Below are 27,474 nucleotides of genomic sequence, written 5' to 3' on the forward strand. Positions count from 1 at the left end.
CCCCATGCAGACCAAGGCAGCATGCCAGGAAGGGGGGAATTCTGCATCCCGACGCAGGAGCCAGCTCAGAGACCTCAGTGACAAACCAACCCTCTTCCTTGTGCAACTTGCTTCCAGCCGTACAGCCCAGTACTAGCTGGAAGGAGGCTGCAGAACAAGGCAGGCGCTTGAATGGATCTACTTCTCTAGGGTTGGTATGATACAGGCACTAGCAGAGTGACTAAGATGATGCCTCCCCACAGCTGCCCCCCTCAGACAGCTGGCAGTGTTGTCTTTCTGCGCTGGACAATTCCACAAATATCTCCTGGCCAGCCCTAGTTGGTCAGTCCCGACTCTCACCCCTAGGCAAACCCTATGAATTTTTGGACGGCCAGTGAAGCGAAGGGAACCTGCCTTCCCCTGCCTCCTGAGGGAGAGCACTTGCACTTCATAGGGCCCCACTCAGAAGGAGTTGCCTAGATTGCGTTAGCAATTTTTGTGTGTTAGTAGCTAATGAGTTCTGCAATTCTACTGGACAAGACACAGGCAGCGGATGCTCCACAGCGACTGGAGCCAAGAAGGCTGAATGAAGACAAGTACAGAGCCAGATTCACCTTGCAACCCAGAGTGAAAACAAGAGTCATTCCAGGTGTGTGCAGGTAGGTCATTAGAACCAGCTCAGAACACCCCCTACACATGCCCCCCACCCTCTGCGGCTGGAATGGGAGCAGCCTGTGTGGAGAGGAAAGCACTGACACCAGGAAGCATTAGCACAGGCACGCTAGAGGCAGAGTTTATTACACTACGCAGGCTAAGAACGCTGGGCAAGATCCCATGGCGTTAAGAACTTCAACCAGCTCTTTATCAAAAAATTAATACCATTGTCAACATTGTCAACTCCAGTCTCCTTTGGTCATTACAAAGCAAGAGAACTAGTAAAAGAAAGGTTTTTATACACGGGGAAGCTGAAGAAATTCTGTCCATCCCTCCCCTCCCTAGCACAGGCAGGCCCCCAACCCGCTGCACAGGTGCAATGTCCTTTGGCCACCAGGAGCAGCAAAGTATCAAATCTTCACACGACGGCACGCCTTGGGGGTCTAGTATTTTCCATAAAAGCAATATTGACCAAGAGCTGCCTTTTCTGCCCTTCCCTGGGGAGGGCAATGGTGGCCCCCCTCCCTCTCTGCCCTCAAGTGTAAGGGGATGACTGTGCGTGGGAGTAGGTGAGCTTTCTCGTGCCAGCGCAGACACACAGCATGGCTGGCGTGGTCTCTGATCCCTCATTTGTACGCAGCAGTCTTTAAAAAAAATATTGTATTATAATCATCTGAATTTCTCCTTCCATCGTGTTTTGGAAAAGTGTCAATCGTCCGTGAGGTCCTGAACAAAGAGAACTTCCGTGTGGCTGAGTCCAGCCTCCTGCAGCGTGGGGGGGTTGGGCCACTCCTCTGTAGGGAGGCAGGGCAGGACACGGCGAGGGAAGTTGGCCTCAATCTGGAACTTCTCTGGGCTCTCTTTCAAGGAGAACAGGAAGTCATGGATCACCTGGAAGGGAAGCGCAGAGGCATTAGCCAATGGAAAAGCAGCATGCAGTAATTCCTGCAGCCCTGGCACAGGCACTAAAATGCCCAGCTGGGGTGGGGGCCAGGCCGCTAGTCTCAACAGTCAGAGCGTTCAGTTTGTCAAACACTAAAGACAACCTGAACCCTGCACGAGGACGAAGAACCAGACTGCCCACTAGGGACAGCTGTTTTCTCAAGAGCCTGCTTGAAGCATGCCAGAGGCTGGTCTCTAGGAAGCCCAGGGCCCAGGCTCAGGCCCTCGCAGACCCATGGACCGACCGCGAAGCAGCAGGAAGCTCATGTTTAGGAGGGGATAAGCGGTATTTCAGCTTTACATCTGGTCTTTCACTCTTCTCTTACTTCCCTGCCCAGTAGTGCCAAGTGTGGTTACGCTCCCCCTCATGCAAGCACTCACCTCTGCCTACTGAGGCTGCAGCAAGGGTGACCTCGTGACAGCACTGAGCACGGCCACCCCCAAGCCTGTCCAGCCAGCTTAAGAATTTGGGATTCTCCTGCTGCTCTAGACATCCCTCACCGTTAATGACTGTGAGAAATGGAATCGCCTCTCCACTCTGGAATCGTTGGGCAGCTTGAAAATGATCTTCACACTCTCAGGATCATCAGGGTGCGGCTCCGGTGGAAGGCATTCCGATTTGCGCACCTTCTCCTCCTGCAGAGTCTGAAAAGCAACGAAGAAGGTCAGAGCACCAGGCTGGCATGGAGCTGGCCTCAGTGCCAAGGCATAGCGTGTCCTGCACGGGAGAGAACGCGCCCCAGGAAACCCCAGAGAAGGACGTGCGAAGCAGATGCAGGATTATATGAATACAGCCCCTGACTGGAAACCAGTGGGCAGGCTGACCAGGAAGGCAGGAAGCGGCAGCAAGAGAGCTTGGAGCCAGTGTTGCTGCTGTGCTTCCCAGGAACACTTCTGTCTCACCTGGCGCCGTCTCTCCTCCGCTAGCTTCTGCTGCTGCACCTCCTCTTCCCTTCTCCTTTTCCTCTCCCGCTCCTCCTTTTTCTTGCGTTCCTTTTCCTGATCCGCCCGCAGGGAAGCCAGGTACGCCTCATCCTGCTGCTGCCTCAGGACCTGCGTTTGGTTTCTCTCCTCCCTGCAAACATCGGGGAATGAGGGGTGGTTAATATCAACACAGCTAGGAACAGGCAGGGCAGGGCAGGGCAAGAGGAGGACAATAGCCTTCTCAGCACTAACAGCTTCTCAAATGAGGCGCACACAGACAATGCAGAAGGAACAGGAGTACTTGTGGCGCCTTAGAGACTAATGCTCAAATACATTTGTTAGTCTAAGGTGCTATAAGTACTCCTGTTGTTTTGTGGATACAGACTAGCCCAGCTGCTACTCTGGAATGATGCAGAAGGTTTCCCACTTCTGAAGAAGGCGGGGCTCTCTGTGGTGACTAGTCCCTGGAATAGATGGCCTCGATGTCAGGCTCAGGATAGATGCACAAACAAGGGCTGTAGTGTGGGCAGGTGCCATGCACAATGCACCCAAAAGCTCTGCTCTGCAGCTCTCTGCTGCAGACAGTGACTCCCTTGTTTCTTTAGCCCATTCCTGACTCACTTTAGAAACCCACAGGTCTGACCATCAGCAAGGCACTCTCTGACTGGGGAGGAGGAAGGATTAAGGGCTTATCGGCTCTCAGTCTGAATGGAGCCCACATCAATACCCAGAGGGGGCATGTGTCAATGAGGCAGCAGCAGGACATCACAAAGACAGCCTTAACTCGGCAGCACAGCCACCGGGGGCTGGCACTCCAAAGCAGGCAACTCCCTACAAGACTGGCTGAAGATATCAGCATGACTCTGGCCGAAATGCCTGGGTCCCAGTTACGCTCTTAGCCAGTCAGAGTGTCCAGCTACATCCAGACTTTGCCTGAAAGGTGCCAGCAGCTCCAGGCTGCCCTAACTGTCCAGAAAAATGGAGCAGATTGTGGTTATTCATCTTTGAGCAGGAATGTTGCCCATGGAGACCTCAATTCCCAGAATGCAGTGTAGTCTGAATGTACACATCAAGGCAGTGCCCTGCATGCCCCAGCATGCACCAGCACTTCCATTGGCCACTGAATGCATTACAGAACCAAATGCAGCCCACACTGAGCCCCCCCCCCCCCCGAATTAGATCTGACCCACTCCACTGGGAATTCCCAACTTCACAAGGTAAGTATTACTGGGGCTTCCAGTTCCCAGCCTAGTACCTTTCCAGCCGCTCAGACACCAAGTACGTCTGGTTGGCATCAATGATGAATGTCAGCTGGTTAATGAGGTCATCAGGCTGGATGAGGCCTTCTAGCCGTCCCACCACCGTCATTCTGCGATCTTTCAACATAATCATGGCGAGGAATGGGTATGTGTTCTCACGCAGAGCCTGGGACACTGGGAGATGGACACAGAAACCACCGTCACCACTGGCAGTCCCAACAGAGACGCCAAGGGGTCTTAAGACTAGAATTGTCCCCCTCCCCAGGCCTCTAGAGGTGGGCAGATCCCGCTGTCCTGCCAGTCCCTTTGCTGAGCATAGAGACACAGCTTCAGACTCCCTGGCTGCCAACCCACTAGTCTGTTTACTTTTTAGAAGTGACCTGTGAATCAGCAAAGCTAAGACAACCAAGACATCTGTCAGGGGTGTTCGTCCTGAGACAGTGACACCGCCAAGGGCTCAGTAGCCTAGCAGTCCTGGGTTCAATTCTTGGACCCAGCTGCTCACTCTGTGGGCCACGAAGGATCTAAACTACCACACAAGCCACTCCTTCAGTCTTAGGAAGACGACATGCATTGTTCAGCACAACCCCCATCAGGAACTCGTAGGACAGGTATCACTTGCTCAAAAAGGACTTCGTGGCATGCTGCAAAGCCTAGTGTGGACTAGTACGTGGATATTCTTGCCCCACATCCAATCCTAAGAAGGCCCCTAAGATCTGAGGGGGCGGGAAAAACCCAAGGAATCACCTCTGGCCATTTTGTCCTCAGGCACAACACAAACCACTGTCATTAGACACCTGCTTCCCCACTCAGCCTAACACCCCTATGACAAGGCCACTGAAGGAAGCCAGCATGCTGACTACAAAGGGACAGCAGCTAGCTCTGGTGAGACATGACTGTGGAAGAGCCAGTATTAAGAGCAGAGGGCTCCTTGGGCTGCAATATTAGTCTCAGATATGGTATGTCCTCTGTTATGCAGAACATGGTATAGAGTAGCCCCATTCCACTCAGTGCAGTAAGGTATCACAGGCTGGTCTCTGGGCCCTATCACTTACCTGCACAGGGAAATTATCAAGCATGCAGAACAGACGCACATTATTTGCAATATCAATCCATTTATTCCAGATTTAACAAGAATCAGGAAGAGTTCAGCAGGGGGAGACGCTCACCTCTGTATCCCTCTGGTTTGTTTGTGGAGCATGCCCAGAAAAGCATCCTAGTGTTGATGAGGGTGATCACCTCCGGTGCGCACAGTGTGTTGCTGGAGGAAGAGAAGAGATGGCAGACATACAGCTGGGTCCCAAACACATGGCCAGTTATGTAAGAAAACTCTCTCCAACCTACCGACAGAATTCGTCTGAATCTTGGTGGTCGTCACCGTGAAGATAAACCAACAGGAAGCGCAGCTCCCGCTTGGCGTCATTCAGCGCCTGGGGACAGAGCACAGAAAAGCTGGAGTGGGAGGGGCCTGGAGCACTGGGACTGCTGCCCCTTTGGTATTAGAGTGGGATAGGCCCAAGGAAGAAGTTTTTCAATGTAATGTGGTATTAATTGAAGAACATGTCAGACCTCTCTCCACACCAACATGCCCAGTGAATTCTCTGCATGCAGGAGAAAGGAACCCTTGACTGTGCTTTCCTCACTGTTCCTTGGCAGGCAAGGCCTTGGGACAATGCCAAGCAAAGCACTGCACACCTAGTGACCCAGGAGGATTTCTCTGGCTCAGCCTCCAGGAGGACTCCCATGGCCCAGAATCACATGCAGTTTTTGGCTCCATTTTCCTATGTGGATGATGTAGGATCCAGCCTTCCGATCACATCCACTGAAACACGTTATTAAGCTGACCTCTGTAACCCCCTACTTCTCAGCTGAAACACTTCACTCCACAAGCCCAGCAGTGCAAGTGTTCGATGGACTCTGTTGAACGGGCATTGAGTTGCTGATTGATTGCCATGGGGCTGTTGGGCTAGGTCTCGGTTCTAGGTATGGCCCCTTGTTCCTGGGGGCAGGGACTGCTGGAGGGAATGACCTCAGCCCTGGAGTAGTGCTAAGGGATACAGGCTCAGCAGTGATCTCTGGCACTCAGCTACCTGCTGGGATGGACTTCACAACAGAGGAGTGCGCGCGCATTGGGGCTGAGACTGAAAGGGGGGAGGGGCGGCAGGAGACAGACATGTTAGGGAGCCCCTCTTCTTCTGGGAAGAATCATCACCCAAATCCAACAAAAGAGGGATCTGTTCTCTCCTTTTACCTCCTGGGCTCAAAGGGGCCATTTCCCCAAGTTTCTGAAGATACTGGGCTAAATTCTGCTCAGACTTGCACCTTGGTGCAGCCCCAGTCACTTCCAATGGGGTGTACATCAGGACAGACTTTGGGCCACTATGTCAACTTATAAAACCAATACTAGCAGAACAAAAGAAGAGGTGTGGGCTTCTGAACCACAGAGACAGCTGAGGAACTGCCAGATCAGCTTTGCCTTCCCAGCTTCAATTGTTTGGCACGTCCCTGAGCCTGGCAGAGACCCCACCATGGCAAATGTCAACAGTGGGATGGACTCAGGTTCCTAATACGCTCATAATCGCGATCTCCATTACCTCCTTACTGAGTCTGAGCATTAGTACTGGACTTTTAAAATGCAGAATGGCTTTTGTCATTCCTCTTTAGGGCCAGTGTGCTAGGCAATACCAGCAAGATAGTCCCATGAATTCTTTGCACCAACCTGCCATACTGACCTGGCTGTATGTTCCCTGGTAGAAGACAGGGTGTATTCTCCCATATTTTTCCTCAAACATATGAATAAACGAAACAATGTCACCCACTGGATCCGTGACCCTACTGCGAGGATCAGGGCGTATAAAACGCACAGCAAACCTAGAAGAAAAGCAAAGGACAGTGGAAATTCAGCTTACTGACTTTCTGAAAAACTTTTTCTGGTCAAAATTTACAGCTATCTGCTAAGACACTGACTACTCCATCTTGAGACCACAATATGAACACCCTAGAGAAAAACCTAAGCCAGGTAAAGTTCCGTGCTCCAAGGCATCAGCTGATTGCCAGAGGTTATGATGGATTTCCTCACCTGCACTCCCTCCATGAACAGCGCTGCATAAAGGCCAAGTGTATTGTGCGTGGGGAAGGTTCAACATCCTCTGAAACATCAGGCATAAACCACAGCCAGAGACAAGATACCAGATTTAAGGGCTCACTGGTCTTATACTGGTTGGCAATTCATAGGAAGTTGATCAGGACAAGTCTCTTCAAGAACTGCAGTTCTGTTGCACAAAAGGTTTAACACATGACTGTTTATTTTAGGCAGCTGCTGGAAGAGGAGATTACACCAGGGAGGAAATAATTACAGCCTGTTGTCTGTGTCTTGGCTCTTTAGACTGTAAGTTCTGAGGCTGGGACCGTGTTACCCTACATGCCTGTTCCCGAGGGGAACCTTTGGGCAGTGCCTCAATAGATATAAGTGTGCCTATTCCCTCTTTGGCCTCCATTGGTTAATATTTAGGAACTGCAAGTGTCAGCCTGATTTTGAGTTAGAGTTAAATACATTAGTTTCCTTTACAGATTCATAAGACACTGCTAGAAATAGAATAAAATCGTAGGGCTGGAAGGGACCTCAAGAGGTCATCAAGTCCTGCCTTAGCACAGTGGGCTGGACGAAGTAAGTCTGGACCATCCCTGACAAAGTTTTTTCAACCTGTTCTTAAAATCTCCATCACCTATTCCAAAGCTTAACTACCCTTAGAGTTAAAAAGATTTTCTTAATTTCTAACCTAAATCTTCCTTGCTGCAGATTAAGCCCAATACTTGTGGTCCTACCTTCAGTGGACATGGAGAGCAACTGATCATCATCCTGTTTAGAACAGCCTTTCACATATTTGGTCTTCTTTTCTCAAGTCTAAACAGGCCGGTTTTTTAAACCTTTCCACACAAGTCAGGTTTTCTAAACCTTTGATCATTTCTGTTGCTCTCCTCTAGACTTCTTCCAGTTTGTCCACATCTTTCCTGAAGTGTGGCACCTAGAACCGGGTACAGCACTTCAGCTGAGGCCTCCCCAGTGCTGAGTAGAGCGGGACAGTTACCTCCTTTGTTTTTCATATGACATTTCTGTGAATACACTTCAGAATAACAACTTTTTTCACAGGTGCCTCACAGTTGACTTATATTCAACTTGTGATCCACTATAACCCCAGGTTCTTTTCAGCACCACCACCATCTAGGCATTATTCCTCATTTTGTAGTTGTGCATTTGATTTTTCCTTCCTAAGTAAAGTACTTTGCACTTATGTTTCCTGAATTTCATCTAGCTGAATTCAGACCAATTCTCCAGTTTGTCAAGGTCATTTTCAACTCTAATCCTGTCCTCCTAAGTGCTTGAAACCCCTCCCAGCATATTGTCATCTTCACATTTGATAAGCCTACTCTCCCACTCCATTATCCAAGACATTAATGAAAATCCTGAATAGTATTGGATCCAGGACTGACCCCTGTGGGATCCAACTAGGTAATTGCTCCTAGTTTGATAGCGAACCCTTGTTTACTACTCTGAGTACCATCTTTCAACCAGTTGTGCACCCACCTTATACTAATTTAATCTAGAGACACTTCCCAAGTTTGCTTATGAGAATGTCACGCGGGACTGTGTCAAAAGCCTTAGTGGGTATGATATCTTGATTTTAATGTTTCCCCCCATCCATTAAGCCAGTAACCCTGTCAAAGGAAGAAATCAGGTTGGTTTGGCATGCTGGCTATTCCTTATAACCCTGTTATCCTCTAGGTGCTCGCAAAATGATTGTTTCAGAATTTGTACCAGTATCTTCCCAGGTACTGAAGTTAGGCTGACTGATCTATAATTCCCTGGGTCCTCTTTGTTCCCCTTCTAGTCCTCTGCAACCTCACCCATCCCCATGAGTTCTTGGAGATAATACTTCTCTGAAATCTACTTTCTATTATACAACATTCATTTGTTACTAACTTCTATGTTGTAGGTCTCCAAGACACAGGAACCAGGCAACGCTGCAGAGAACTTTGATGTGTGACTATCTGATTGATACAAACCCGGATGTCTTATTAGACTTAACACCAAAAGCAGCACAGCCATACTTGGAGTTAGATTTTGCTTTGCTACCATCAATAAACAAACCAGCACAAAAAAGTACTTACCTAAATATATCAAGTAACGTGTAATAGGTAAATCGGAATGGAAGCATTATCAAGTAGTAACTCCATCCCAACAGGCCCTGAAATTACAAACAAACGGTTAGGTTTTTATCCCTGCCCTTTGAGACACGGTAGTGCAGCTAACCCTCCATCCAGCATCAAACATGCTGCAATATATGTGAAACAGACAGTGTGGTCTAGTGCTCTGATCTCAGGCCTGTAAGCTAGTGACTTGCTGGATGACCTCAGGCAAGCCAAATCTTCTGAGTAGTCACCAACAGGTGCCTCACTTTGAGAGCCCAACCTGAGACATTTTAGGCACCCAAAGCCAGTGACCACTTCCAAAAATTGGGCTTTATTCTTCCATCTCATTTTCCCTACCTGTGAAATAGGGATAACAACATTTACTCATCTTACAGAGGTTCTATGAAGACTGAAGTGTTATACAAGAGCTACATATGAACCATCTGCAGTCACGTTAATTGACATCTTATACTAGCACACATAAAGCAGACCACATCAGTTCAGCAGGCTGTCATACAAATAGATCATCCTACAGCAAGACAGCAGGAACAGACTTTAATTCTAGGTGAACTAGGACAACTGAGTTGGAATTCTGCTCTGCCTTCACTCCAAGCTGTATGGGCAGGAAGGAGTTTGCTGTGTACTATGATAAATACCAGAAAGGAAAACATCCGAAGTAGTAATGAAGAGGATAAGAACAGTTCTGCCCAGGGAGCTGCACTGTTCGTAGCTTTCAGGAGAAAATATTTTGAAACAAGAAAGCAGATCTGCTAAGGAAACAGAGTTCCTTTCCCTGTTGATGTATTTCTTTCCTTCTTCAGAGATATCACCCATTCCACACAACGAGACAAACCCAAACTAGTAAATAACTTGCCCTTGGTTGCGGCCTTGAAACAACATAGCTGTAGATCCTGTGGTCGGCTGTATTGACCTGCAACGGCCGGGATGGAGGTGGATTGAAGACACTTGGGACGCCCTCTTGCTCATTCAACCGGTCCTGTACAGCTGCCTGTCATAGGAGGAGCAACAAAAGGGGTCCATCAAAAGTTTCAATGGATACAGACAGGTTAGAGAAAATGCCCTGGTTCCATTCTGAAGTCTGTGGTAGGTGTTAGTTGTCCCTGTGCCTAGAGCACCGGACATGTGCAACGTAACACATCAAAATAAAGTAACCGCTGCCAGCTTCCAGACTAGGTGTTTCCAAGGGGTCTCACAGTTGTACAACACTGAGCTTACACGGTGCTGTACAGCTGGAGAGCAGAGCCAAACAATCGATCTGTTCCTAGCCTTGCCTCCCAGTCTAGGGGCTCCAAGCAGCAGTACAGGAAAAAATTCAGGCACATGGCAGGAGGTCATCAATGGAACGTTAGGCGCCATTAGGAAAGGGATAGATTAAGAGAGAAAATATATCATAATGCTATTATATAAATCCATGGTACACCTGCACTTGAATACTGAATGCAATTCGAGTCATTCCTTCTAAAAAAAAAAAAAGACACACTGGATTTGGAAAAAGGGCATCAAAAGCGATTAGGGGGATGAAACAGATTCCATATGAGGACAGATTAAACAGACTGGGCATGTTCATCTTAGAAAAGAGATGACTAAAGGAGAACATGATAGAGGTCTATAAAATCATGACTGGTGTGGAGAAAGTGACTAGGGAAGTGTTCTTTACCTCTTCCCATAACACAAGAACCAGGGGTCACCCAAATAAATGAATAGGCAGACGGTTTAAACCAAAAATAAGGAAGTAGGTCTTTACACAACGCACACTTAGCCTGTGGACCTCATTTTCTGGAGATGTTGTGAAGGCCAGAAGTATAACTGGGTTCCTAAAAGAACTAGATAAGTTCATGGAGGACATGTCCATCAAAGATGATCAGGGATGCAACTCCATGCTCTTGGAATCCCTAAGCCTCTGACTGCCAGAAGCTGGGACGGGATGACAGGAGTGAATCACATGATAATTGCCCTGTTCTGTTCATCCCTTCTGAAGCATCTGGCAACAGCCACTGTCAGAGACAGGATACTGGGCTAGATGGACCATTGGTCTGCCCAAGCGTGACTATTCTTGTGTGTCATGATCTAAGCGGGTGTTAGGAATGTTTTGAAAGGTGTGACAGACCTGCATGCATGTTGACTGGAAGGCTTGTAAAGGTGTAGGGGACTGCATGGTTGAAGACGCTAAGACTTACAGTGGTTTAGAGGGGTGCATGTAAAGTGTGCAAGAGGAGTAGAGGTAAATGGGAGCGGAGCAGAGGTCAGTACAGAGGTTCAATATGGCAAAAAACCCAATTTTGGCAGCTTCATTCTAAATGGATTGAAGTGGTAACAATAATAAGCTTTACAGCAAGTGTGATTGGGCTGAATTCAGTTCATGCCTATTGTGAAGTGGGGATTTTGGTAATATTTTTCTGATTCCACTGTGGGCCTCAGTGTCACTCTGTGCTTTGCGCTGCTATGCAAGGAGCGTGAAGGGTTAAAAAGCTCTTGGGGGAGAGCAGGGGACATGAGGCGAGTGCCTCACATACCTGCCTGAGCGTTAAAGGACTGGCTGAAACCAACCCAGAGCAACAGAGCATGTGGAAAGACAATGGAAACCCCAATCATCAGCATGTTCACTCCTAGCAACCAGCAGCCAGGAGGAAAGAGACCCTCAACCCCTCTGCAGAAGAGCAGAGCAAAGGCCCCAGGTGGAGAACAGAGGGGAAAGGTGTCATGGGGCTGGGTTAAGAGCTGGTCTTTGAGTGACGCTCACCTGGCTGGGACGAAGGACAAAGGGACAGAGACAGGAAGAAAGAGCTTTGATAGCAGCATTGCTGAAGGGAGCCCTGGCCTGGCACTGGCCAGGTTGAACTCTCTCTTAACCTTTGCCTCTCTTTGCTAGCTCAAGGACTTTCAGATTCTGTATGCCAGGTGACTGTGTGTGGAAAAGGGTAGTTGCAAATACTCACTGAGAGTATTGCACCCTGAAGGGGTACAGTACAAGCCTCCCACAGGAGTCTGGCTGGGCTGGATTCGCTGCAGGGAGCCATGAAGACAGACAAAGACCGCTGATCCCTGAAGGTCCAGTTTTGGAGTCCATGGGCCTGCCCCTGTGGAACCACATGGGTTCTTGGGGACTGGCATACTAAAGTGGTCACTTCCAAGGGACTGGGTACAGGTTGGGGCATAGACCAGACCCTGGGGTAGGTGACAGCTTCCATCATGTTTCCCAACATTAGCGAGGTCTGAATGCATCCACTAGGTACGTGTTTTCCAGTTTACACTTGGAGATCAAGAAAAAAGGAATACGAGATGAAGAACTGCAGTTTAGAGAGTGGAGAGTACAATCTCAGTTCAATGTGCAACTCAATATGAATGGAAAACAATTACATGAGACCACCTAAGATTCTTAACAATAAGCAACGGAATAAAGCTTGCTGGGGGTGCTGATCAGGAGCTTGGATATTACTTCTGAAGTATAAGCATGATGTTTTTATAATACGACCTTGATTATTAATTACTCAGACCACTACAAGGATCCTTTCAGAATGGAAATTCTACTTAGAGACCCCACAGTCGTTCAGACTCTTCATCTAAGTTGCTGGAAAGGAAAGTGCCCAACTACAATGCTAACTGGTACCTCTATGTTCCAGTTGTGTTGCTCCAGGGTATGACGACACTGGTCCATAGACTCTATGCCAGTCAAGTCCTGGTGAAGGAAGGAACCAAAGGGTGAGTGCTAAGGAAGTGTAATATTTCTATACTTCATTGCTGTATTTGAACAGAGGCGTGTAACCATAATACAAAATTAATAGGCAGCCCCTTTGGTTTAAAAAGCTTCCCCTCCCAATTCACCAGTGATTGCTTCCAGCAGTTGCTCATGAAAATCATGCAACTTTTGTAAGTATTCTTATTTCTTCTGTGAAATGCTGAGCTCTCAGACAGGACTCTACATCCTCCCAATACTAAGCAATCCCCAGCAGTTCTGCAAGTTAGGTAAGTATCTCACCCATTACCAGCTTCTAGCCAGACTCAGGCCTTGGCTACACTGGCACTTTACAGCGCTGCAACTTTCGCGCTCAGGGGTGTGAAAAAAACACCCTCGAGCGCTGCAAGATACAGCGCTGTAAAGCCTCCGTGTAATCTGCACCGTCCCAGCGCTGCAAGCTACACCCATAGAGGATGTGGTTTACGTGCAGCGCTGGGAGAGCTCTCTCCTAGTGCTGGCGCCCCGACCGCACTCACACTTCAAAGCGCAGCCTTGGGATTCCCTCCGATTCCCCAGCCAGCCCCAAACTGAAACTCTCCAGCTCCTCCTCCCCCTTTGTCCCTTTCCCGGGCCAGGAGGTCACCTGATCTCTCTGTTCTCCAACATCTTCAGCTGGCACCTTTGTAGAGGGGGGCCCAGGCCATTAGTTGCCAGGAGACAGAGTGTCAGCCATTCTCTGTCCAGACAGCATCACATCTGCCCTCTAAGGCTCTGCAACAATCCCATCCCTTCTCCCACCACCTAGATACTTAAAAACGGCATGGGGAAACCGAGACACCCACACAGTCTTCAGAGAAAACATTATGAGCATTCCCACTTCGTCGCAGAGGCTACGCCTAAAAATCAATACACACAAAGGTCACCCCCCTATCCCCCCAGGGAGTGAGGGAAGCCATTTGCAAGCCTTCCAGCCTGTTACTTCAGCCACAGTTAATTGCAACTGTAAAGCGATTCAGGTGAAATGACTGATATTACTGAAGATGTAGCATTGTTCAGCTTTGCACTATATGCTGTAGTGTGCAGTGTTATCCAGTTCACACAGACACAGCACTCTGAACATATTACAGTGTGATCTGAAACTCAGTGGGTGTTTTTTGCACAAGCAACCATCACCTACACACCTCACAGCCACGGGGGTTCTCAGTACTCATTCAACAGCAGGTAAGCACAATTTAAGTCCTTGCTAATCAAAACTTCTGCACAAGAAGTCACATGGAGGTGGGCATCTGGTATTATAAGATATCAAGCTGATATAACTTTTGGATGAGGACAAAAATCTTTGGTTAGAGTGAACATTCCTGTCACCATGCTGGAGAAATAAATTTCTCCCCACACCATCCACTAAAAACCTCCTCGAAAATACATAGTAGGGTTTTATTTTATGTGTGTCCATCACCATGGTAACTGAGCACATATACAGATTTATGGAAAACCATGCTGCTGCTAGCCTTGTAGAAGCAACTGCTTGAAGCAGTCCGTGAACATTTGAAAGTTAGGCATGTTACGGGAGATGACATTAAGTGATGTGAGCGCACAAACCTAAAAGTAAATAAAAGAAAGCCCCATTGGCTTCCGCTCCATTAAAAAACAAACCAGAAGGAAAATCCTGTTCCATTTGGTAAACGGGAAGCCCCTGCGAGAGCTTATGTTTGTAGTAGTATAATTATTTTACAGGGAGGTGAGTGGCAAGAGAAGACACGATTCATTTTAGTTGTTGCGCCTTCCAATGTGCATTGACCCTTTTAAGCCAGAGTCCATTGTTTCCCGTTCTGCCTCATTTCTTGTACCAACTCCCTCAGCAAGATCTCTTGTCAAGCCAAGCTTTATTAAGATTAAGTAGCTCATGTTCTGGACTGACTCACTGTCTGCACAGACTGTTTCAGTTTCTTTGCTATCACAGTGGCTTGATAGATTTAGTGGACATCTAGCTTTGGGATTAAACCCGATGGCCAGAGATAGCTTTAATAAAATTTAAAATCTAATGTTACAAAAGTATATAGTACACAAGTTAAGAAAAGAGTGTCTGTACATCTGGGATACATATAGTGAGATACATATAGTGCATAATCAGCAATAACCTAAATTTAGGTGAATAAACGTAATAGTTTAGATATCAGAATCCGAATACTTGGGTACATCACTCATGAAAAATTGTACAGAGAGTTGGTTGTGGAAAGCAAAATATATCAATAGGGTAGGCCTACACTGTCAGGGAGGTCCAGGGAAAACACCCTGGTGAAAAGCCCAGGCTCTTCATTCCTACCCCAAGATGCTGAGCTATTGGGGGTGCTGGGATATCTAATAAGGGGCTGTCAGGTGTCTGAAATTTGAATGTGCCCTATAGCATAGAGGATATGGCTGCTTGGTGCTACAGCTCTTAATACTTAAAACTGCACATTACTCATCATAGATGAAGCCTTCTGAGATACGGAGGGTCTGTTAATTAGCCAAATGCAACAAGTATCATGTTTACCACTTGGACTCCCACTTCTGTAAAACAGTGAGACAAGTTCTCACTAAGTCAGTTCTCATTCAGTATTTGAGAATATTTTGGGTTAAATTCAGTTTCCTATTTTAATGTTGAGCCTTACAGAAAGTTGGCAAGATCCAACCTGCCCCAAGATGGGTTTGCTTTACTGCAAAACAAAGCATGCTCTGGCTGTGAAGGTGGAGTGGTAATCTGATATAAATTCCTTTGGGCAATTTCCAATTACAGCCATCCATTTTCTACATCTGTGCACCTTTCACTCCTGTCCGCTTTTGCTATTCCTGTTTAATTTTGCTTGCTACCTCCCCAAGTTACTTGGCTCTTTTAGAACAGATATCCAGGTCCTCTCGAAAACATTTGGCTGTCCAGGTAAGAATGTTTTGAGGATCAAGGGACTTCAGTTGCCATGCTGAAGCTGAATGGCTCATCTGTTTTAGGAACCTGAGATTTTTCTCCCCACAAACATTTTGGATTCTCCCTCAACTGTTAATTCACCTTGTAAACAAGAGCAATGCTTGAAATCTAGCACTTGAACTAAATCAGGATTCTGTTGCTCCTGAGCACTCTGACTACGCCCATCTACTCTTTGCCACAGCTACAAGACTGGACCTTTTCTCATTAGCCTGACACCACTCAGTGACAGCATACATACAAAAATACAGAGTTACATCGACCCAGCTAAGGATATGTCTACACAAGCTGCCGGATCGGTGGGCAGCGATCGATCCAGCTGGGATCGATTTACCGCATCTAATCTAGATAAATCGACCCCCGAGTGCTCTCCCATCGACTCCTGTACTCCACCACCGTGAGAGGTGCAGGCAGAGTTGACGGGGGAGCAGCAGCAGTCAACTCACCACAGTGAAGACACCATGGTAAGTCGATCTAAGTACGTCAGCTTCAGCTACGTTGTGCACGTAGTTGAAGATGCGTAACTTAGATCGATCCCCCCCTGTGTAGACCAAGGCTAAGTCACACACCTGAGCGACATATTTAAGTTGCTCTAACCCCCATCATAGACTGTGCTAGGTCAGAGGAATTATTCCATTGACCTAGCTACTGCCTTTTGGGGAGATGAATTAACTATGCTGACAGGAAAGACTCTCCTGTCGATATAGTAGTGACTACATTGAAGTGTTACAATGGCATAGCTGCAGCAATGCAGCAGCACCACAGTAGGGTTTCAAGTGCCCACAAGCCCTCAGTCACTTAAATCAGGTGTTTCTAGCCTGGTATTCTTGTTCATCTGAGATCTCCAATTCAATGACACCTCCTTTTGTTGCTGAAATATCTTATCAGTAAGTTTAAGATTTTGCCACTGTTATTTTTTAGTGAAAGTCACAGACAAGTTGTGGGAATAAACAAAAAGTCACAGAAGCCATGACCTGTCTCTGACTTGTACTAAAAATGATAGGGAAGAAGAGACCCAGAGCCCTGCTGTGGCTGGAGACTTTGGGGTCCCCCTGCCACCTGCAGCATCTGGGAGATCTGGGGCTGCCCCACCAGCTGACAGCTCCAGCCCCGCTGCACCAGGGCTGAAGGGGAAGTGTCATGGAGGTCTCAAAGTCACTGAATCTGACTTGTGACAATCTTATCCTTACTTATCAGCAAGTTTCACGGCTATTAAGCCTCAGCTTTAAGGATCTTTTACAAAATTTGCTGTCATTCAACTAAATTCCATGCTTTTAACTCCAGCCACACTTCATTGTCTGCCATTATGAAGTATCCTTCTGAAACAAGACATGGATAACAAACTACATTCCTAAGGGCATGTCTCCAATATGAACTTTTGCCTCCTCAAGTTACGTTGGCATTAAGCCACCACAGTTAGTATATTGCTTGAGTCTCTTCATATTTGGCTCCTTACATCTGTGCTGTACGTACTTACCAGGAGTGGTTGTGTTGATGCACAGCACGGTACACCCTTGGTAGGTATTCCAGCGTGCAATCCACCACCACCCAGAACACTGTCTTTTGGTAAGTTTTGGCACTGCATGGTGAGGCAGAGAAAGGGGTCAACCTACAAGCTTACAACTGTCTCCATTCCATGTCATCTATAGCCCACAATTTTCACCTGTTTAAAAATCCTGTGAACCAGTGCAGCCCTCCTCGCTCACCATCTCTGACACAATCATGGAGCCCGAACAGCTCTGCACTACTGTCATAAGTGTTACAAGCACAAGACACACAATCTTCCAGTACTAGCACAGCTGCAAGAAGAGCCGCAGGGAACGGGATGATTTGCTGGAGGGCAGATTGCTGTGAGACAAGCGAGAACCAATTCAAGATCCTTGGTGGAATTCATGAAGCAGCTGCAAATGCTGGAGTGCGGCTTCTGGGCCTGAGAAACGAGCACTGACTAGTGGTATTGCATCATAATGCAGGCTTAGGATGACGACAAGTGACTGCAGAACTTTTGGATGCCCAAGGTCGCATTCCCAGATCCATGTGCTGAGCTTACCCCAGGCCTCCAGCATAGGGACACCAGAATGAAAGCTGCACTGACAGCAAAGACGTGAGTAGTGATTGCATTGTGGTAATTTGCAATGCTGGATTGCTACTAGTCAGTGGGAAGTCATTTGAAAGCTGGAAAATCCAGTTGGAGCCACGGTCCTACAAGTGTGCAGGGCCACTAACTGTCTCTGGCTATGCAGGACTGTAACTCTCGGCAAAGTGCAGGACAGAGTGGATGGATTTGCAGCTATGGGGTTCTCAAACTGCAATGCAGTAAGAGACAGCACACATATCCCTATTTTGGCACCAGATCACCTTGCCACAGAGTATGTCATCAGAAAGGGCTACTTTTCTATGTTTATGCAAGCCTTGGTGGATCACCAGGGATGAGTCATCAACATCAAAGTTGGCTGGTCAGGAAAGGGGCGTGACACTTGCATCTTTAAGAACACAGTGTTGTAGAAAGCTACAACCAGGTGCTCTCTTTCCCAACCAGCAGATTACCATTTGCAATGTTGAAATTACAGTAGTGATCCTGGGGGCCTCAGCCCACTCCCAAGTCATGAAGTCATATACCAGTCACCTCAACAACTATCAGCTCAGCAGGTGCAGAATGAAAGCTGAATGTACTTTTGGTAGATTGAAGGGACGCCGATACTGTTTGGTCACAAGATTGAATCTCAGTGAAAAGAATATCCCAGCCATTACAGCTGCCTGCTTGTCCTTCATAATATCTGTGAAGGGAAGGGGGAAAGTTGCCAGCAGGGTGGAGGTAGAGTGGCTTTCTGCTGACTCTGAACACCAAGACACAAGGGCTATCAGATGAGCTTAGGGAAGCTTTGGAAGAGCACTTGAACAGTGAATCACAGTAACGTGTTGTGGTGTACTTGGCTTTACCTGGGCATGCCATTTTAAAGCCTGTTAGGAATTGTGTGGTGATTAGTGTACATCTATGAATATAATACTGTCAAAGTAACTATTAATTTTATGGCACATGCTGTGCATTTATGATTATTACACTGTTTGTCACTGATCCTGAGTTGTCACACTGTACAACAAGCAAGCAGATGCTTTCAGTACCACTAGCCACTCCATAGCATATGTAATTATTCTCCCAAAAGAATTTTACTGAGTACAAAACCAATGCAAAGAAAACGCTGTGCAATTTAAAAGCAAAAACATTAAAAACTGAATAAATTTATGGAACAGAGCTTTCCAAGGAAGGAACAATCACATCCATTTTAGCTACACATACAGCAACCATGGCTTTCACAGGTCAGTGCATGCGGAAGTGTAGCTGTTTTTAATGTCCCCTGGCATGGAATGGTCAGAGTAGGGATATGGGCCCTTGATGCCATGTGGAATGTTGAAAGGGATGTAGGGAAGTGCTGTAATGGAGTTCTCCATGGACTGCAAAAGGAAGCAAGCCCATGACTTTTGAACCTTTAGGTCCACAAGAATCTGCAACATCTGTGTGTGCTGCCGGAGATGCTTCATTGTGTCTTGGTGCATTTTCCTCTCCTTTTTCTGCACCTTTCTTCTGTCTGCTCTGTCCTTCTCCATACAGTCTGCAATATTCACCCTCCAGGCCCTCTGATCCCGGTCTGATGCAGCACTGGCTTACATGATCTCACTGAACATGTCATCCTGAATTCTCTTCTTTCTCCTCTTTATCTGGCTCAGCATTTGGCAGGTGTGGAAGAGCAATCTCTCACAGCCACAACAGCAGCAGCTACAGATAACACAAAACATACCATTATCAGTACAGTCACAACAGGAAGCAAAAGTTAGATTCAGAACTCCCTTCCCTGCTCCCCCCAAAAGTTTTAAGCAAGATATGCTTATTGACACTTCTGCTTTGGAGTGCTTGTGCATGGCACCAGAGAGCTAGCCGTGGTGTGGAAAATGTGGGGGGAATGGCTCAGTTACATTAAACTATCACAAAAACAATAAGGAGTCCGGTGGCACCTTTAACACTAACAGGTTTATTGATCCATGCGTCTGAAGAAGTCAGATTATGCCCAAATAAATCTGTCAGTCTTTAAGGTGCCACCGGACTCCTCGTTGTTTTTGTGGATATAGACTAACACGGCTATCCCTGTGATGTTAAACTATTAGTATAAAGAATGGAACTGAATACTGCAACCATTTTCCACACGCAGTGGTGATTTTAGCTGTTCTCACTCCTGGAGGGTGACAGGCACAGAGAGCACAGCTACTGCTGGTTCCAGAACAGCTGGGCCCATCTGCTGCCAGCCTGTTTACTGCAGTGGTGCCTGCTGAACTTATTGACAACTGGCATGGGAAAGCGTCCTACTGGGAAGGAAGTACTAAGGCTGCCACCCTCAGAACCCTTTGGGAGAGGATTGCAGAGAACCTCCACAGAAGTTTCATTGAGATCTCTCAGGAAGATTCAAGTGACACCCAACTGCTCTGCATGCCCCTGCGTAACTGTATAGGGGAATGAAAAGCAGACACCTCTGCCTCTTTTTGTCATACCGCTATCACTTCTAGTATGATTAAGTTAATAAAAAGTTGATAGCTGTGTCCTGTTAAGTTGAGGATGCCATCAGTACATCACTGTAATGGGAAATACATTTAAGCACCTACCTGAGGTTCCTTCCCCCTGCACTGGGCTTGTCCATGCTCTACTGCCAGGACTGACTGGATTGCAGTGGAGTCTCAAACAGGTCCTGGCTTGCAGTGCAGCTGGACCCATCAGTCACATGTTCCCCATCCTCCGTCTCCTCTTTGCTGTTCAAACTAGGGGCCTGTGACTTGGGCTTCTTGGAGGAATCTGTGGTGGTGTGCAGAGTGGCGGTGGGGTCTCTGCCAAGTAGGCATGCAGCTCTTTGTAAAAGCTGTAGGTCTGCAGCTCAGACTGGATCAACTGTTGGCGTCTCTGGCCTTCTGATATGCCTGCTGCAGTTCCTTTGCTTTCATATAGTATTACTGCTGCTCACTCATATCCCTTCTCCTGCATCCCCCATGCAATCTGTTCGTAGATGTCCTCTTCTCCTCACAGGCCCAGGAAAGCTAATACCTTCGGTCTATTCCAAGCCAGAATGCATTTGGAGCGTGTAGCTTGCATGGTCAGCTGGAGAGTTGCACACAACACTGGAGAGCTGCTAGGTGTGCTCGCCAAATTGGACAATCAGGAAAATGAATTTAAAAAAATCTGCAGTGCTTTAACAGGTTGATGGTGGAGGGGGGGGGGGCGGGGGAAGAGGTGTCCAGTCTCTGTGACCCTGGGCAGTGGAATTCACAATTTTGACCAGAGTGGTTGGTTTCAGGCATTGTGAGACAGCTGCAGGAAGTCTGTTAGGGTTAACATAGGAAATGCGGTATCTACACTTGTACTGTGTTGACCTCAGTACACTGACCATGGCTCAATGCCACTTGGGGAAATGGTGTTACTGCATTACTGTAACAGTGTGCTTACCTAGGTAGAAGACAAATTTAAGTGTAGACACATGCACAACTAGGTTGTCACAAGGTAGCTTACATTGACCTGACTTTGTAGTGTAGCCTAGACCTCAATGAATGTACATTCTGGATGCCTTTTCAAAGCACTGGACCTGAGTGGACACAACCACATACTTTATCCCTGTGCCTGCTATTTGTTCAGGCATTTGAGTTTTTACAATGGAGCATCTAAGCCTTTGAATAGAATGTGTTGTAAAGCTCTTCATCACCACCTCTTTTAATAACCCTGAAATGCTGCTAGCGATTGCATATTTACAAGATTCAGAAACCTGTTCACACCTTTGTTTCTACAGATCAGGATTACTGCTGGGTGCTGTTAACAGGACTGCCTGCCCTGACAGAACATTCTCCCCTTTTTAAGTTATGCAAAATACAGTAGCAGTTTTTGGATGAAAAGCAAATATACATCACAGTTTGTTACCTAAGTTCCATTTGTTTTAAAGAGTGTTGATCTTTATAACATTTGCAGGGGTGCTTACAGAGCTGGTTAGCTATGTGTATGTTTTGATGAGTACTAATTCACAACACTATTCACTGACCATCACTGTAGTATGGCAGTTGTGTTCTTGGTAACATTCCAGGCCTTATCCACAACAGCAATTTTCAGGAAACCTCCCATGAGTGGGAGCATTAGTATAGACTAGCCTACAACATTTTTACCACAATTTGCATTAGTACTCCCATCATTGTTACAACCAGTGGAGATGTACTGGTGATGGTGCAGTGATGGGAGGTTTCCTTCAAAACTGCCTGTGTAGATGCAACCTCAGGTACCAGCATCAGCTTGTTAAACAGCACTCTTACTACCATGTTCCAGAGCAGAGGCAACATAGCTCAGAGATGTTATAGAATATCTCACTGATGCTGAAAATAGTTTTCCACAATGTTAATGCCTGGTATGACTACAGTTCAAATGGTCAAGAATCATGCTTAGACCATTCTTGCTGGAAAAAATATTAACGTAGTTTCCCTATAGCTTTTAGGGACCTTTGTATTAACAGCAAGACCCCTCCCCCCTTTTTTTAAAGCATCAGCCAGCAAGACCATGTTAGAAATCTGAAGTAAATATCACACTTCAGTCAGCTTTAATTTCCAGTATCTTATGTGAATTTGTCAGATATTCATCATGTAAAGGTTTTCCCACAAGAAAAAGCAGCACACTTTATTAGTCTTTAATTTCAAGTGCCTAAAAGACATTTTCAAATAATTCCACTTAACCATAATTTTCCTCTTTATTGTTATACGTAGAACCTCAAAGATATGAACATAAGAGTTACAGTCTTACTGGTCAACTGGACAACATGTGGAACTGGAAGTAAATCAATCAGGCAGCAGGGCAGACAAAAAACCCAAACAAAAAGCAAATACTGGACTGCCTCAAGGCTTCAGCCACAGGAGGTTGGAACTGCAGCCACAAGGTGGAGGGGTGTTCAGGGCTCCAGGCAGGGGCTCAGGGCTTCAGCTCTGTGGCTCCACTCCCAGTTTCAGCCTCATGTGGGGTGCTGGGGCTCAGGGCTTCAGCCCCACAGCTCTGCTCTCGGCTTCAGGCCCACAGGAGGCGCTGGGGCTTTAGCTATGAGGGGAGCGCCTGTTTCAGCCCCAGCACTCCTCCTGTAGCTTGAGCCCCAGTGCTCCCCCCAGGTCTAAAGCCTTGAACCCCAGTGCTTCCGTGGGGCAGAAGACCTGAGCAACCTGCCCAGAGCAGTGGCACCCCGAGTGTCAGAAGCCTTCCATCACCAGAGTATCTACGTACTGTCTCTCTCTCTGAATTCACAGGCCTTGTCCTTTTACTCAATGCACGTTACTTCTTACTACACCTTTAGACAATATAAAGAGGCTAATCCCACCAAACTAGCAGTCACAAACAGGCTCCCAAGCAGAACAATGCAACCTAACATGGGGGCTATGAATGCTGAGTGCACTATATAATAGAAAACTTCAAAAACTAAAATATCAAGAACCACAAAAGCCCCATTAAAAATAAGCATCTAGAAAGTTCAACATTTGTCTCAACTTCTCATACAAGATACAGAACCTTAAGAAAAAAGGTAGGAGCTGCTTTGTGAGGCAGTCTGTTCCCTACAATTTTGAGATGCAGATTAAAATCCCTGAAAGCTCCTCAGATCAAAGCAGTGAGAAGTGGAATTCAGTGTTTTAGTAGCATATTTGCTCAAGAGTTCAGTACTAGTAAGCATAAGATTGTGGGGGTTTGTATATTAGACTTTAAGGAAGTTCTTTCTCTGGAAGACTCATACGTTGAAACATCACATAAAAGATGCAAGTCCTCACATCCTCATAACTGGCACTACTGTTAATTCCCAACCCACAGCCAAATTCCAGAGAATTATGTTTCCAAGGGCGAAAAGCATCTGACGTCTAGCAACACAAAAGCCTTTCCCAAATCTTTTTTAGAAGAGAATTTTTTTCAAGTGTGTTTATCAAGGGTTTTGATATGTATTGTGATGCCCAGAGTATCAGAGGCATTTTGCTAACAAGTTTCATATCTCTCCACTTCTCAAACCGAACAGATGTTTGGCTCCTTTCAGCTGCATGCCACTATTTTACTTTTGTTAATTAAATTTAGATTAACAGTAGGTTCACTGTCTTTTTTTTTTGAATGACACTATAGTTTTGAAAGCAAATTTCTTATCACAACAGAAACTATCCCATTCTGTGTCTGTAGAGAAAAGCTAACGCTCAACCATCATTACATTAGAACACAGTCAGAAGTGTGAGAATCAGGCCAGAAATGCCATAATGAACATGGATCAATAATTAAATCCTACAAAAGCAGCCACACTTTGTTCTAGCTTCTAACAAACATCTCTCTCTGGATCGCCCAAACCTACTCTACAGATGTCCCAAAAGACAGCTCTTGACCAAAACCAAATTAAGAACCTTTTGTTGCTCACACAGTATTGGACAGGATAATTCAAGGATACTAAAGCACTTCATATTTATGTTTGACTTAAAATAGAAGCTATTTTTCTATAACAAACTGAAAATTAAAGTTGAAAGAATCACTTCTTGAAAACAAAACAAACCCTTGAAAAGAACAATGAATTTTCTCAATAAACATCTTAATGAGCCTGGAAATTCCAAGTTAAAGTTCCCCATTTAAAAAAGAAATCCAAGATACTTGTAAGTACACATATGCACAGTTAACTCAAACCACCTTCACTCTGCCCTCCTTTCATAAGGGAATCACATAAACAACCATAAGTTGAGAAACATTATCCTTCCATCACCTGGTTTCATTTTATCACTGACCTTAAAGACTTTAATTACCTTTTAATTATACAGCTGTTTGCAGACTGCAGTCTTCTTTAAAGTAACAAACAGTCCATGTATAATAAATCCTTTTAACCTTAACTCCAGGTTAATTTTTTTTTAAATTAAGAACTTAGGTTTTTATAAACATTTAAGAACTGATCACTGACAAAAGTCTACGTGGACCTTGCAAGCCACACAGGGATGGGCTCAATTCTTTCCAAGATAGCCTCCTACCTCGACTGTCTCACCCTTCCTCGACTGTCTCACCCTTCAAGTCTGCAGCACTGCTATGAGTACCCGCACGGCCCCACAGTATGCCAATATTTTTATAGCTGACTTAGAACAACGCTTCCTTGGCTCTCGTCCCCTAACACCTCTATTCTACTTGCACTACATTGGTATCATCATCATCATCATCATCTGGACCCATGGAAAAGAAGCCCTTGAGGAATTCCACCATGATTTCAACAATTTCCATCCCACCATCAACCTCAGCCTGGACCAGTCCACACAAGAGATCCACTTCCTGGACACTACAGTGCTAATAAGCGATGGTCACATAATCATCACCCTATACTGGAAACCTACTGACTGCTATACTTGCCTATATGTCTCCATCTTTCATCCAGATCACACCACATGATCCATTGTTTACATCCAAGCTCTAAGATAAAACCGCATTTGCTTCAACCACTCAGACGGAGACAAAACACCTACAGGATCTCTATCAAGCATCCTTACAACTACAATACCCACCTGCTGAAGTGAAGAAACAGATTGACAGAGCCAGAAGAGTACCCAGAAGTCACCTACTACAGGACAGGCCCAACAAAGAAAGTAACAGAACGCCACTAGCTGTCACCTTCAGCCCCCAACTAAAACCTCTCCAGCGCATCATCAAGGATCTACAACATATCCTGACAGACAAGCCATCACTCTCACAGACCTTGGGAGACAGGCCAGTCCTCACTTACCGACAGCCCCCCAACCTGAAGCAAATACTCACCAGCAACCACACACCACACAACAAAAACACTAACCAAGGAACCTATCCTTGCAACAAAGCCCGTTGCCAACTCTGTCCACATATCTATTCAGGATCATAGGACCTAATCACATCAGCCACACTATCAGAGGCTCGTTCACCTGCACATCTACCAATGTGATTATGCCATCATGTGCCAGCAATGCCCCTCTGCCATGTACACTGGCCAAACTGGACAGTCTCTACGCAAACGAATAAATGGTCACAAATCAGACAAGAACTATAACATTCAAAACACCAGTCGAAAAACACTTCAACCTCCCTAGCCACTCAATTACAGACCTCAAAGTTGCAATACTCCAACAAAAGAACTTCAAAACCAGATTCCAATGAGAAACTGCAGAACTGGAATTAATTTGCAAACTTGACACCATTAAATTAGGCTAGAATTAAGACTGGGAGTGGATGGGTCGTTACACAAAGTAAAACCTATTTACCCACACTAATTCCCCCCCCCCCCCGTTACTTACACCTTCTTGTCAGCTGTTGGAAATGGACCATCCTGATCATCACTACAAAAGTTTTTCTTCTCCTGCTGATAATATCCTACCATAACAGATTACTTTTATTATAGTTAGTATGGCAACACCCATTTTTTCATGTCCTCTGGGTGTGTGTGTATATCTTCCTACTGTATTTTCCGCTGCATGCATCTGATGGAAGTGGGTTTTAGCCCACGAAAGCATATGCTCAAATAAATTTGTTAGTCTCTAAGGTACCACAAGTACTAGTTCTTTTTGCTGATGCAGATTAACATGGCCACCACTCTGAGACCTGTCTCTTTCCTGTCTGCCAACGTGGTTTCCTGACCACTACTTCCCTCATCATGTCCACCTACATCTGGACCATGTGTGCTTTGCAAAGCACTCATGGGGTCACATCTCCAATATATGTTTTTGAGCCATGCAAATTTCATGATGTACGTGAAAAACCACAGCTAATATCTAAATAATTGTACTCAACATCCTCAAACAAAATCTGTGGCTGATTATTGGCTGAAGTTCTATGGCCTATGTTATACAGGTCAGGTTACATTATCACAAGGGTCCCTTCTAGCTTTACAAATCTATGGATCTTCAAAATGATGAGGTTGGCAATTATCTGACAAAGTGAATGAGAAGCTGCCTGCTCAGTCCCCCCACAAGCTTCCCACTCAGCATTTACAAGTATGCAAGGAATTTCCGAGCCCATGTAATTAAGGAGGCTGGGGCGGTCCGTGAAGATTCTCCTGCAGGCAGGTGCACTGACTCATTCACAACTCACTTCCCGTGTTCGCAAACAACAATCAGAGCCCAGCACGTTTAAGCCACCTGCAGAACAGGTACATAGCCAAGTCCCTGCCCGAGGCGCCGGCAGCCGGCAGCCGGAGCACCGGGGGCTGCGAGGGGCAGAGCAGGGCTCCGCGTGGGCGCCGTGCCCGCGCCCTGGGGTGCAGGGGAAGGCCCTGTCCCGAGGGCTGCACAGCTCCGGGGCCCCGGGCACGGACGGCCCGCGAGCTGCAGCCCCTGGCAACGCCCCCCCCGGGCCCCGCCCTACCCAGCCCTACCAGCGCCCGGTAACCGCCTCAGGTGGAGCTCAGCGAGCCGCTCCGGGAGCGCAAGGGGCCCCTGGCGGGAGAGGGGTCGGCGGCGCCTGAGCCTCCGCCGGGGAAGGCGAGGCCGGTGTGACCCGGCGCCCTCACATCGCTCCCCCGCCGGGCCGCTGCGGGGCCCCGGGCCCAGCTCCCCCCAGGCCGGCACCTGGAACTGCAGCAGCCTCTCGGTCTGCTCCGCCGTCAGCTCCCGCTCTTCAGGCGCCGCCATTTTGCTGCCGCCTCTGACCCGCCGCTCCGTCACTCTCCGGAACTGACGTACCACGTCGCCGCACTTCCGCCCTGACGCTGAGGGCAGCTGCTCCGAGGCTTGTCGGCCCCATTGCCAACGGTGGCTTCTCTGAGCGAGCCGGAAAGGGCCGAGCGCCATCCGGAGATGCCCGAACTTCACCCGGGATTGCCCGGAAATACCCGAACCCTGGGATAGGTTGC

The 27,474-nt window shown here is 46.9% G+C and overlaps 1 protein-coding gene across 1 annotated transcript; it reads right to left on the reverse strand.

Annotated features, from left to right (window-relative positions):
* Window positions 1–750: 750 nt before the first annotated feature.
* FAF2 (Fas associated factor family member 2) lies at window positions 751–27,295 on the reverse strand. Its single transcript, XM_030572469.1, has 11 exons — window positions 27,191–27,295; window positions 12,577–12,645; window positions 9,823–9,957; window positions 8,928–9,004; window positions 6,491–6,629; window positions 5,103–5,188; window positions 4,928–5,019; window positions 3,755–3,932; window positions 2,479–2,650; window positions 2,077–2,220; window positions 751–1,524 (listed from the first exon to the last, which is right to left on the reverse strand). Exons 1-11 carry the CDS (start codon window positions 27,251–27,253, stop codon window positions 1,342–1,344), a joined length of 1,338 nt encoding a protein of 445 aa, XP_030428329.1. The 5' UTR covers window positions 27,254–27,295; the 3' UTR covers window positions 751–1,341.
* Window positions 27,296–27,474: the final 179 nt, after the last annotated feature.

This window comes from Gopherus evgoodei, chromosome 8 (genome assembly GCF_007399415.2).
Source record: "Gopherus evgoodei ecotype Sinaloan lineage chromosome 8, rGopEvg1_v1.p, whole genome shotgun sequence".
Taxonomy (NCBI): Eukaryota; Metazoa; Chordata; order Testudines; family Testudinidae; genus Gopherus; species Gopherus evgoodei.

Bases quoted from the DNA above. Each gene is read 5' to 3' on its own strand.
- FAF2 (XM_030572469.1), bottom strand. From the start codon at position 27,253: ATGGCGGCGCCTGAAGAGCGGGAGCTGACGGCGGAGCAGACCGAGAGG. The intron at 9,005-9,822 runs GCAAGTTATTTA...TTGTAATTTCAG, and splicing joins TTTCAAGGCCGCAACCAAGG to GGCCTGTTGGGATGGAGTTA. The intron at 6,630-8,927 runs GTAAGTACTTTT...CTTTTCTTCTAG, and splicing joins ACGTTACTTGATATATTTAG to GTTTGCTGTGCGTTTTATAC.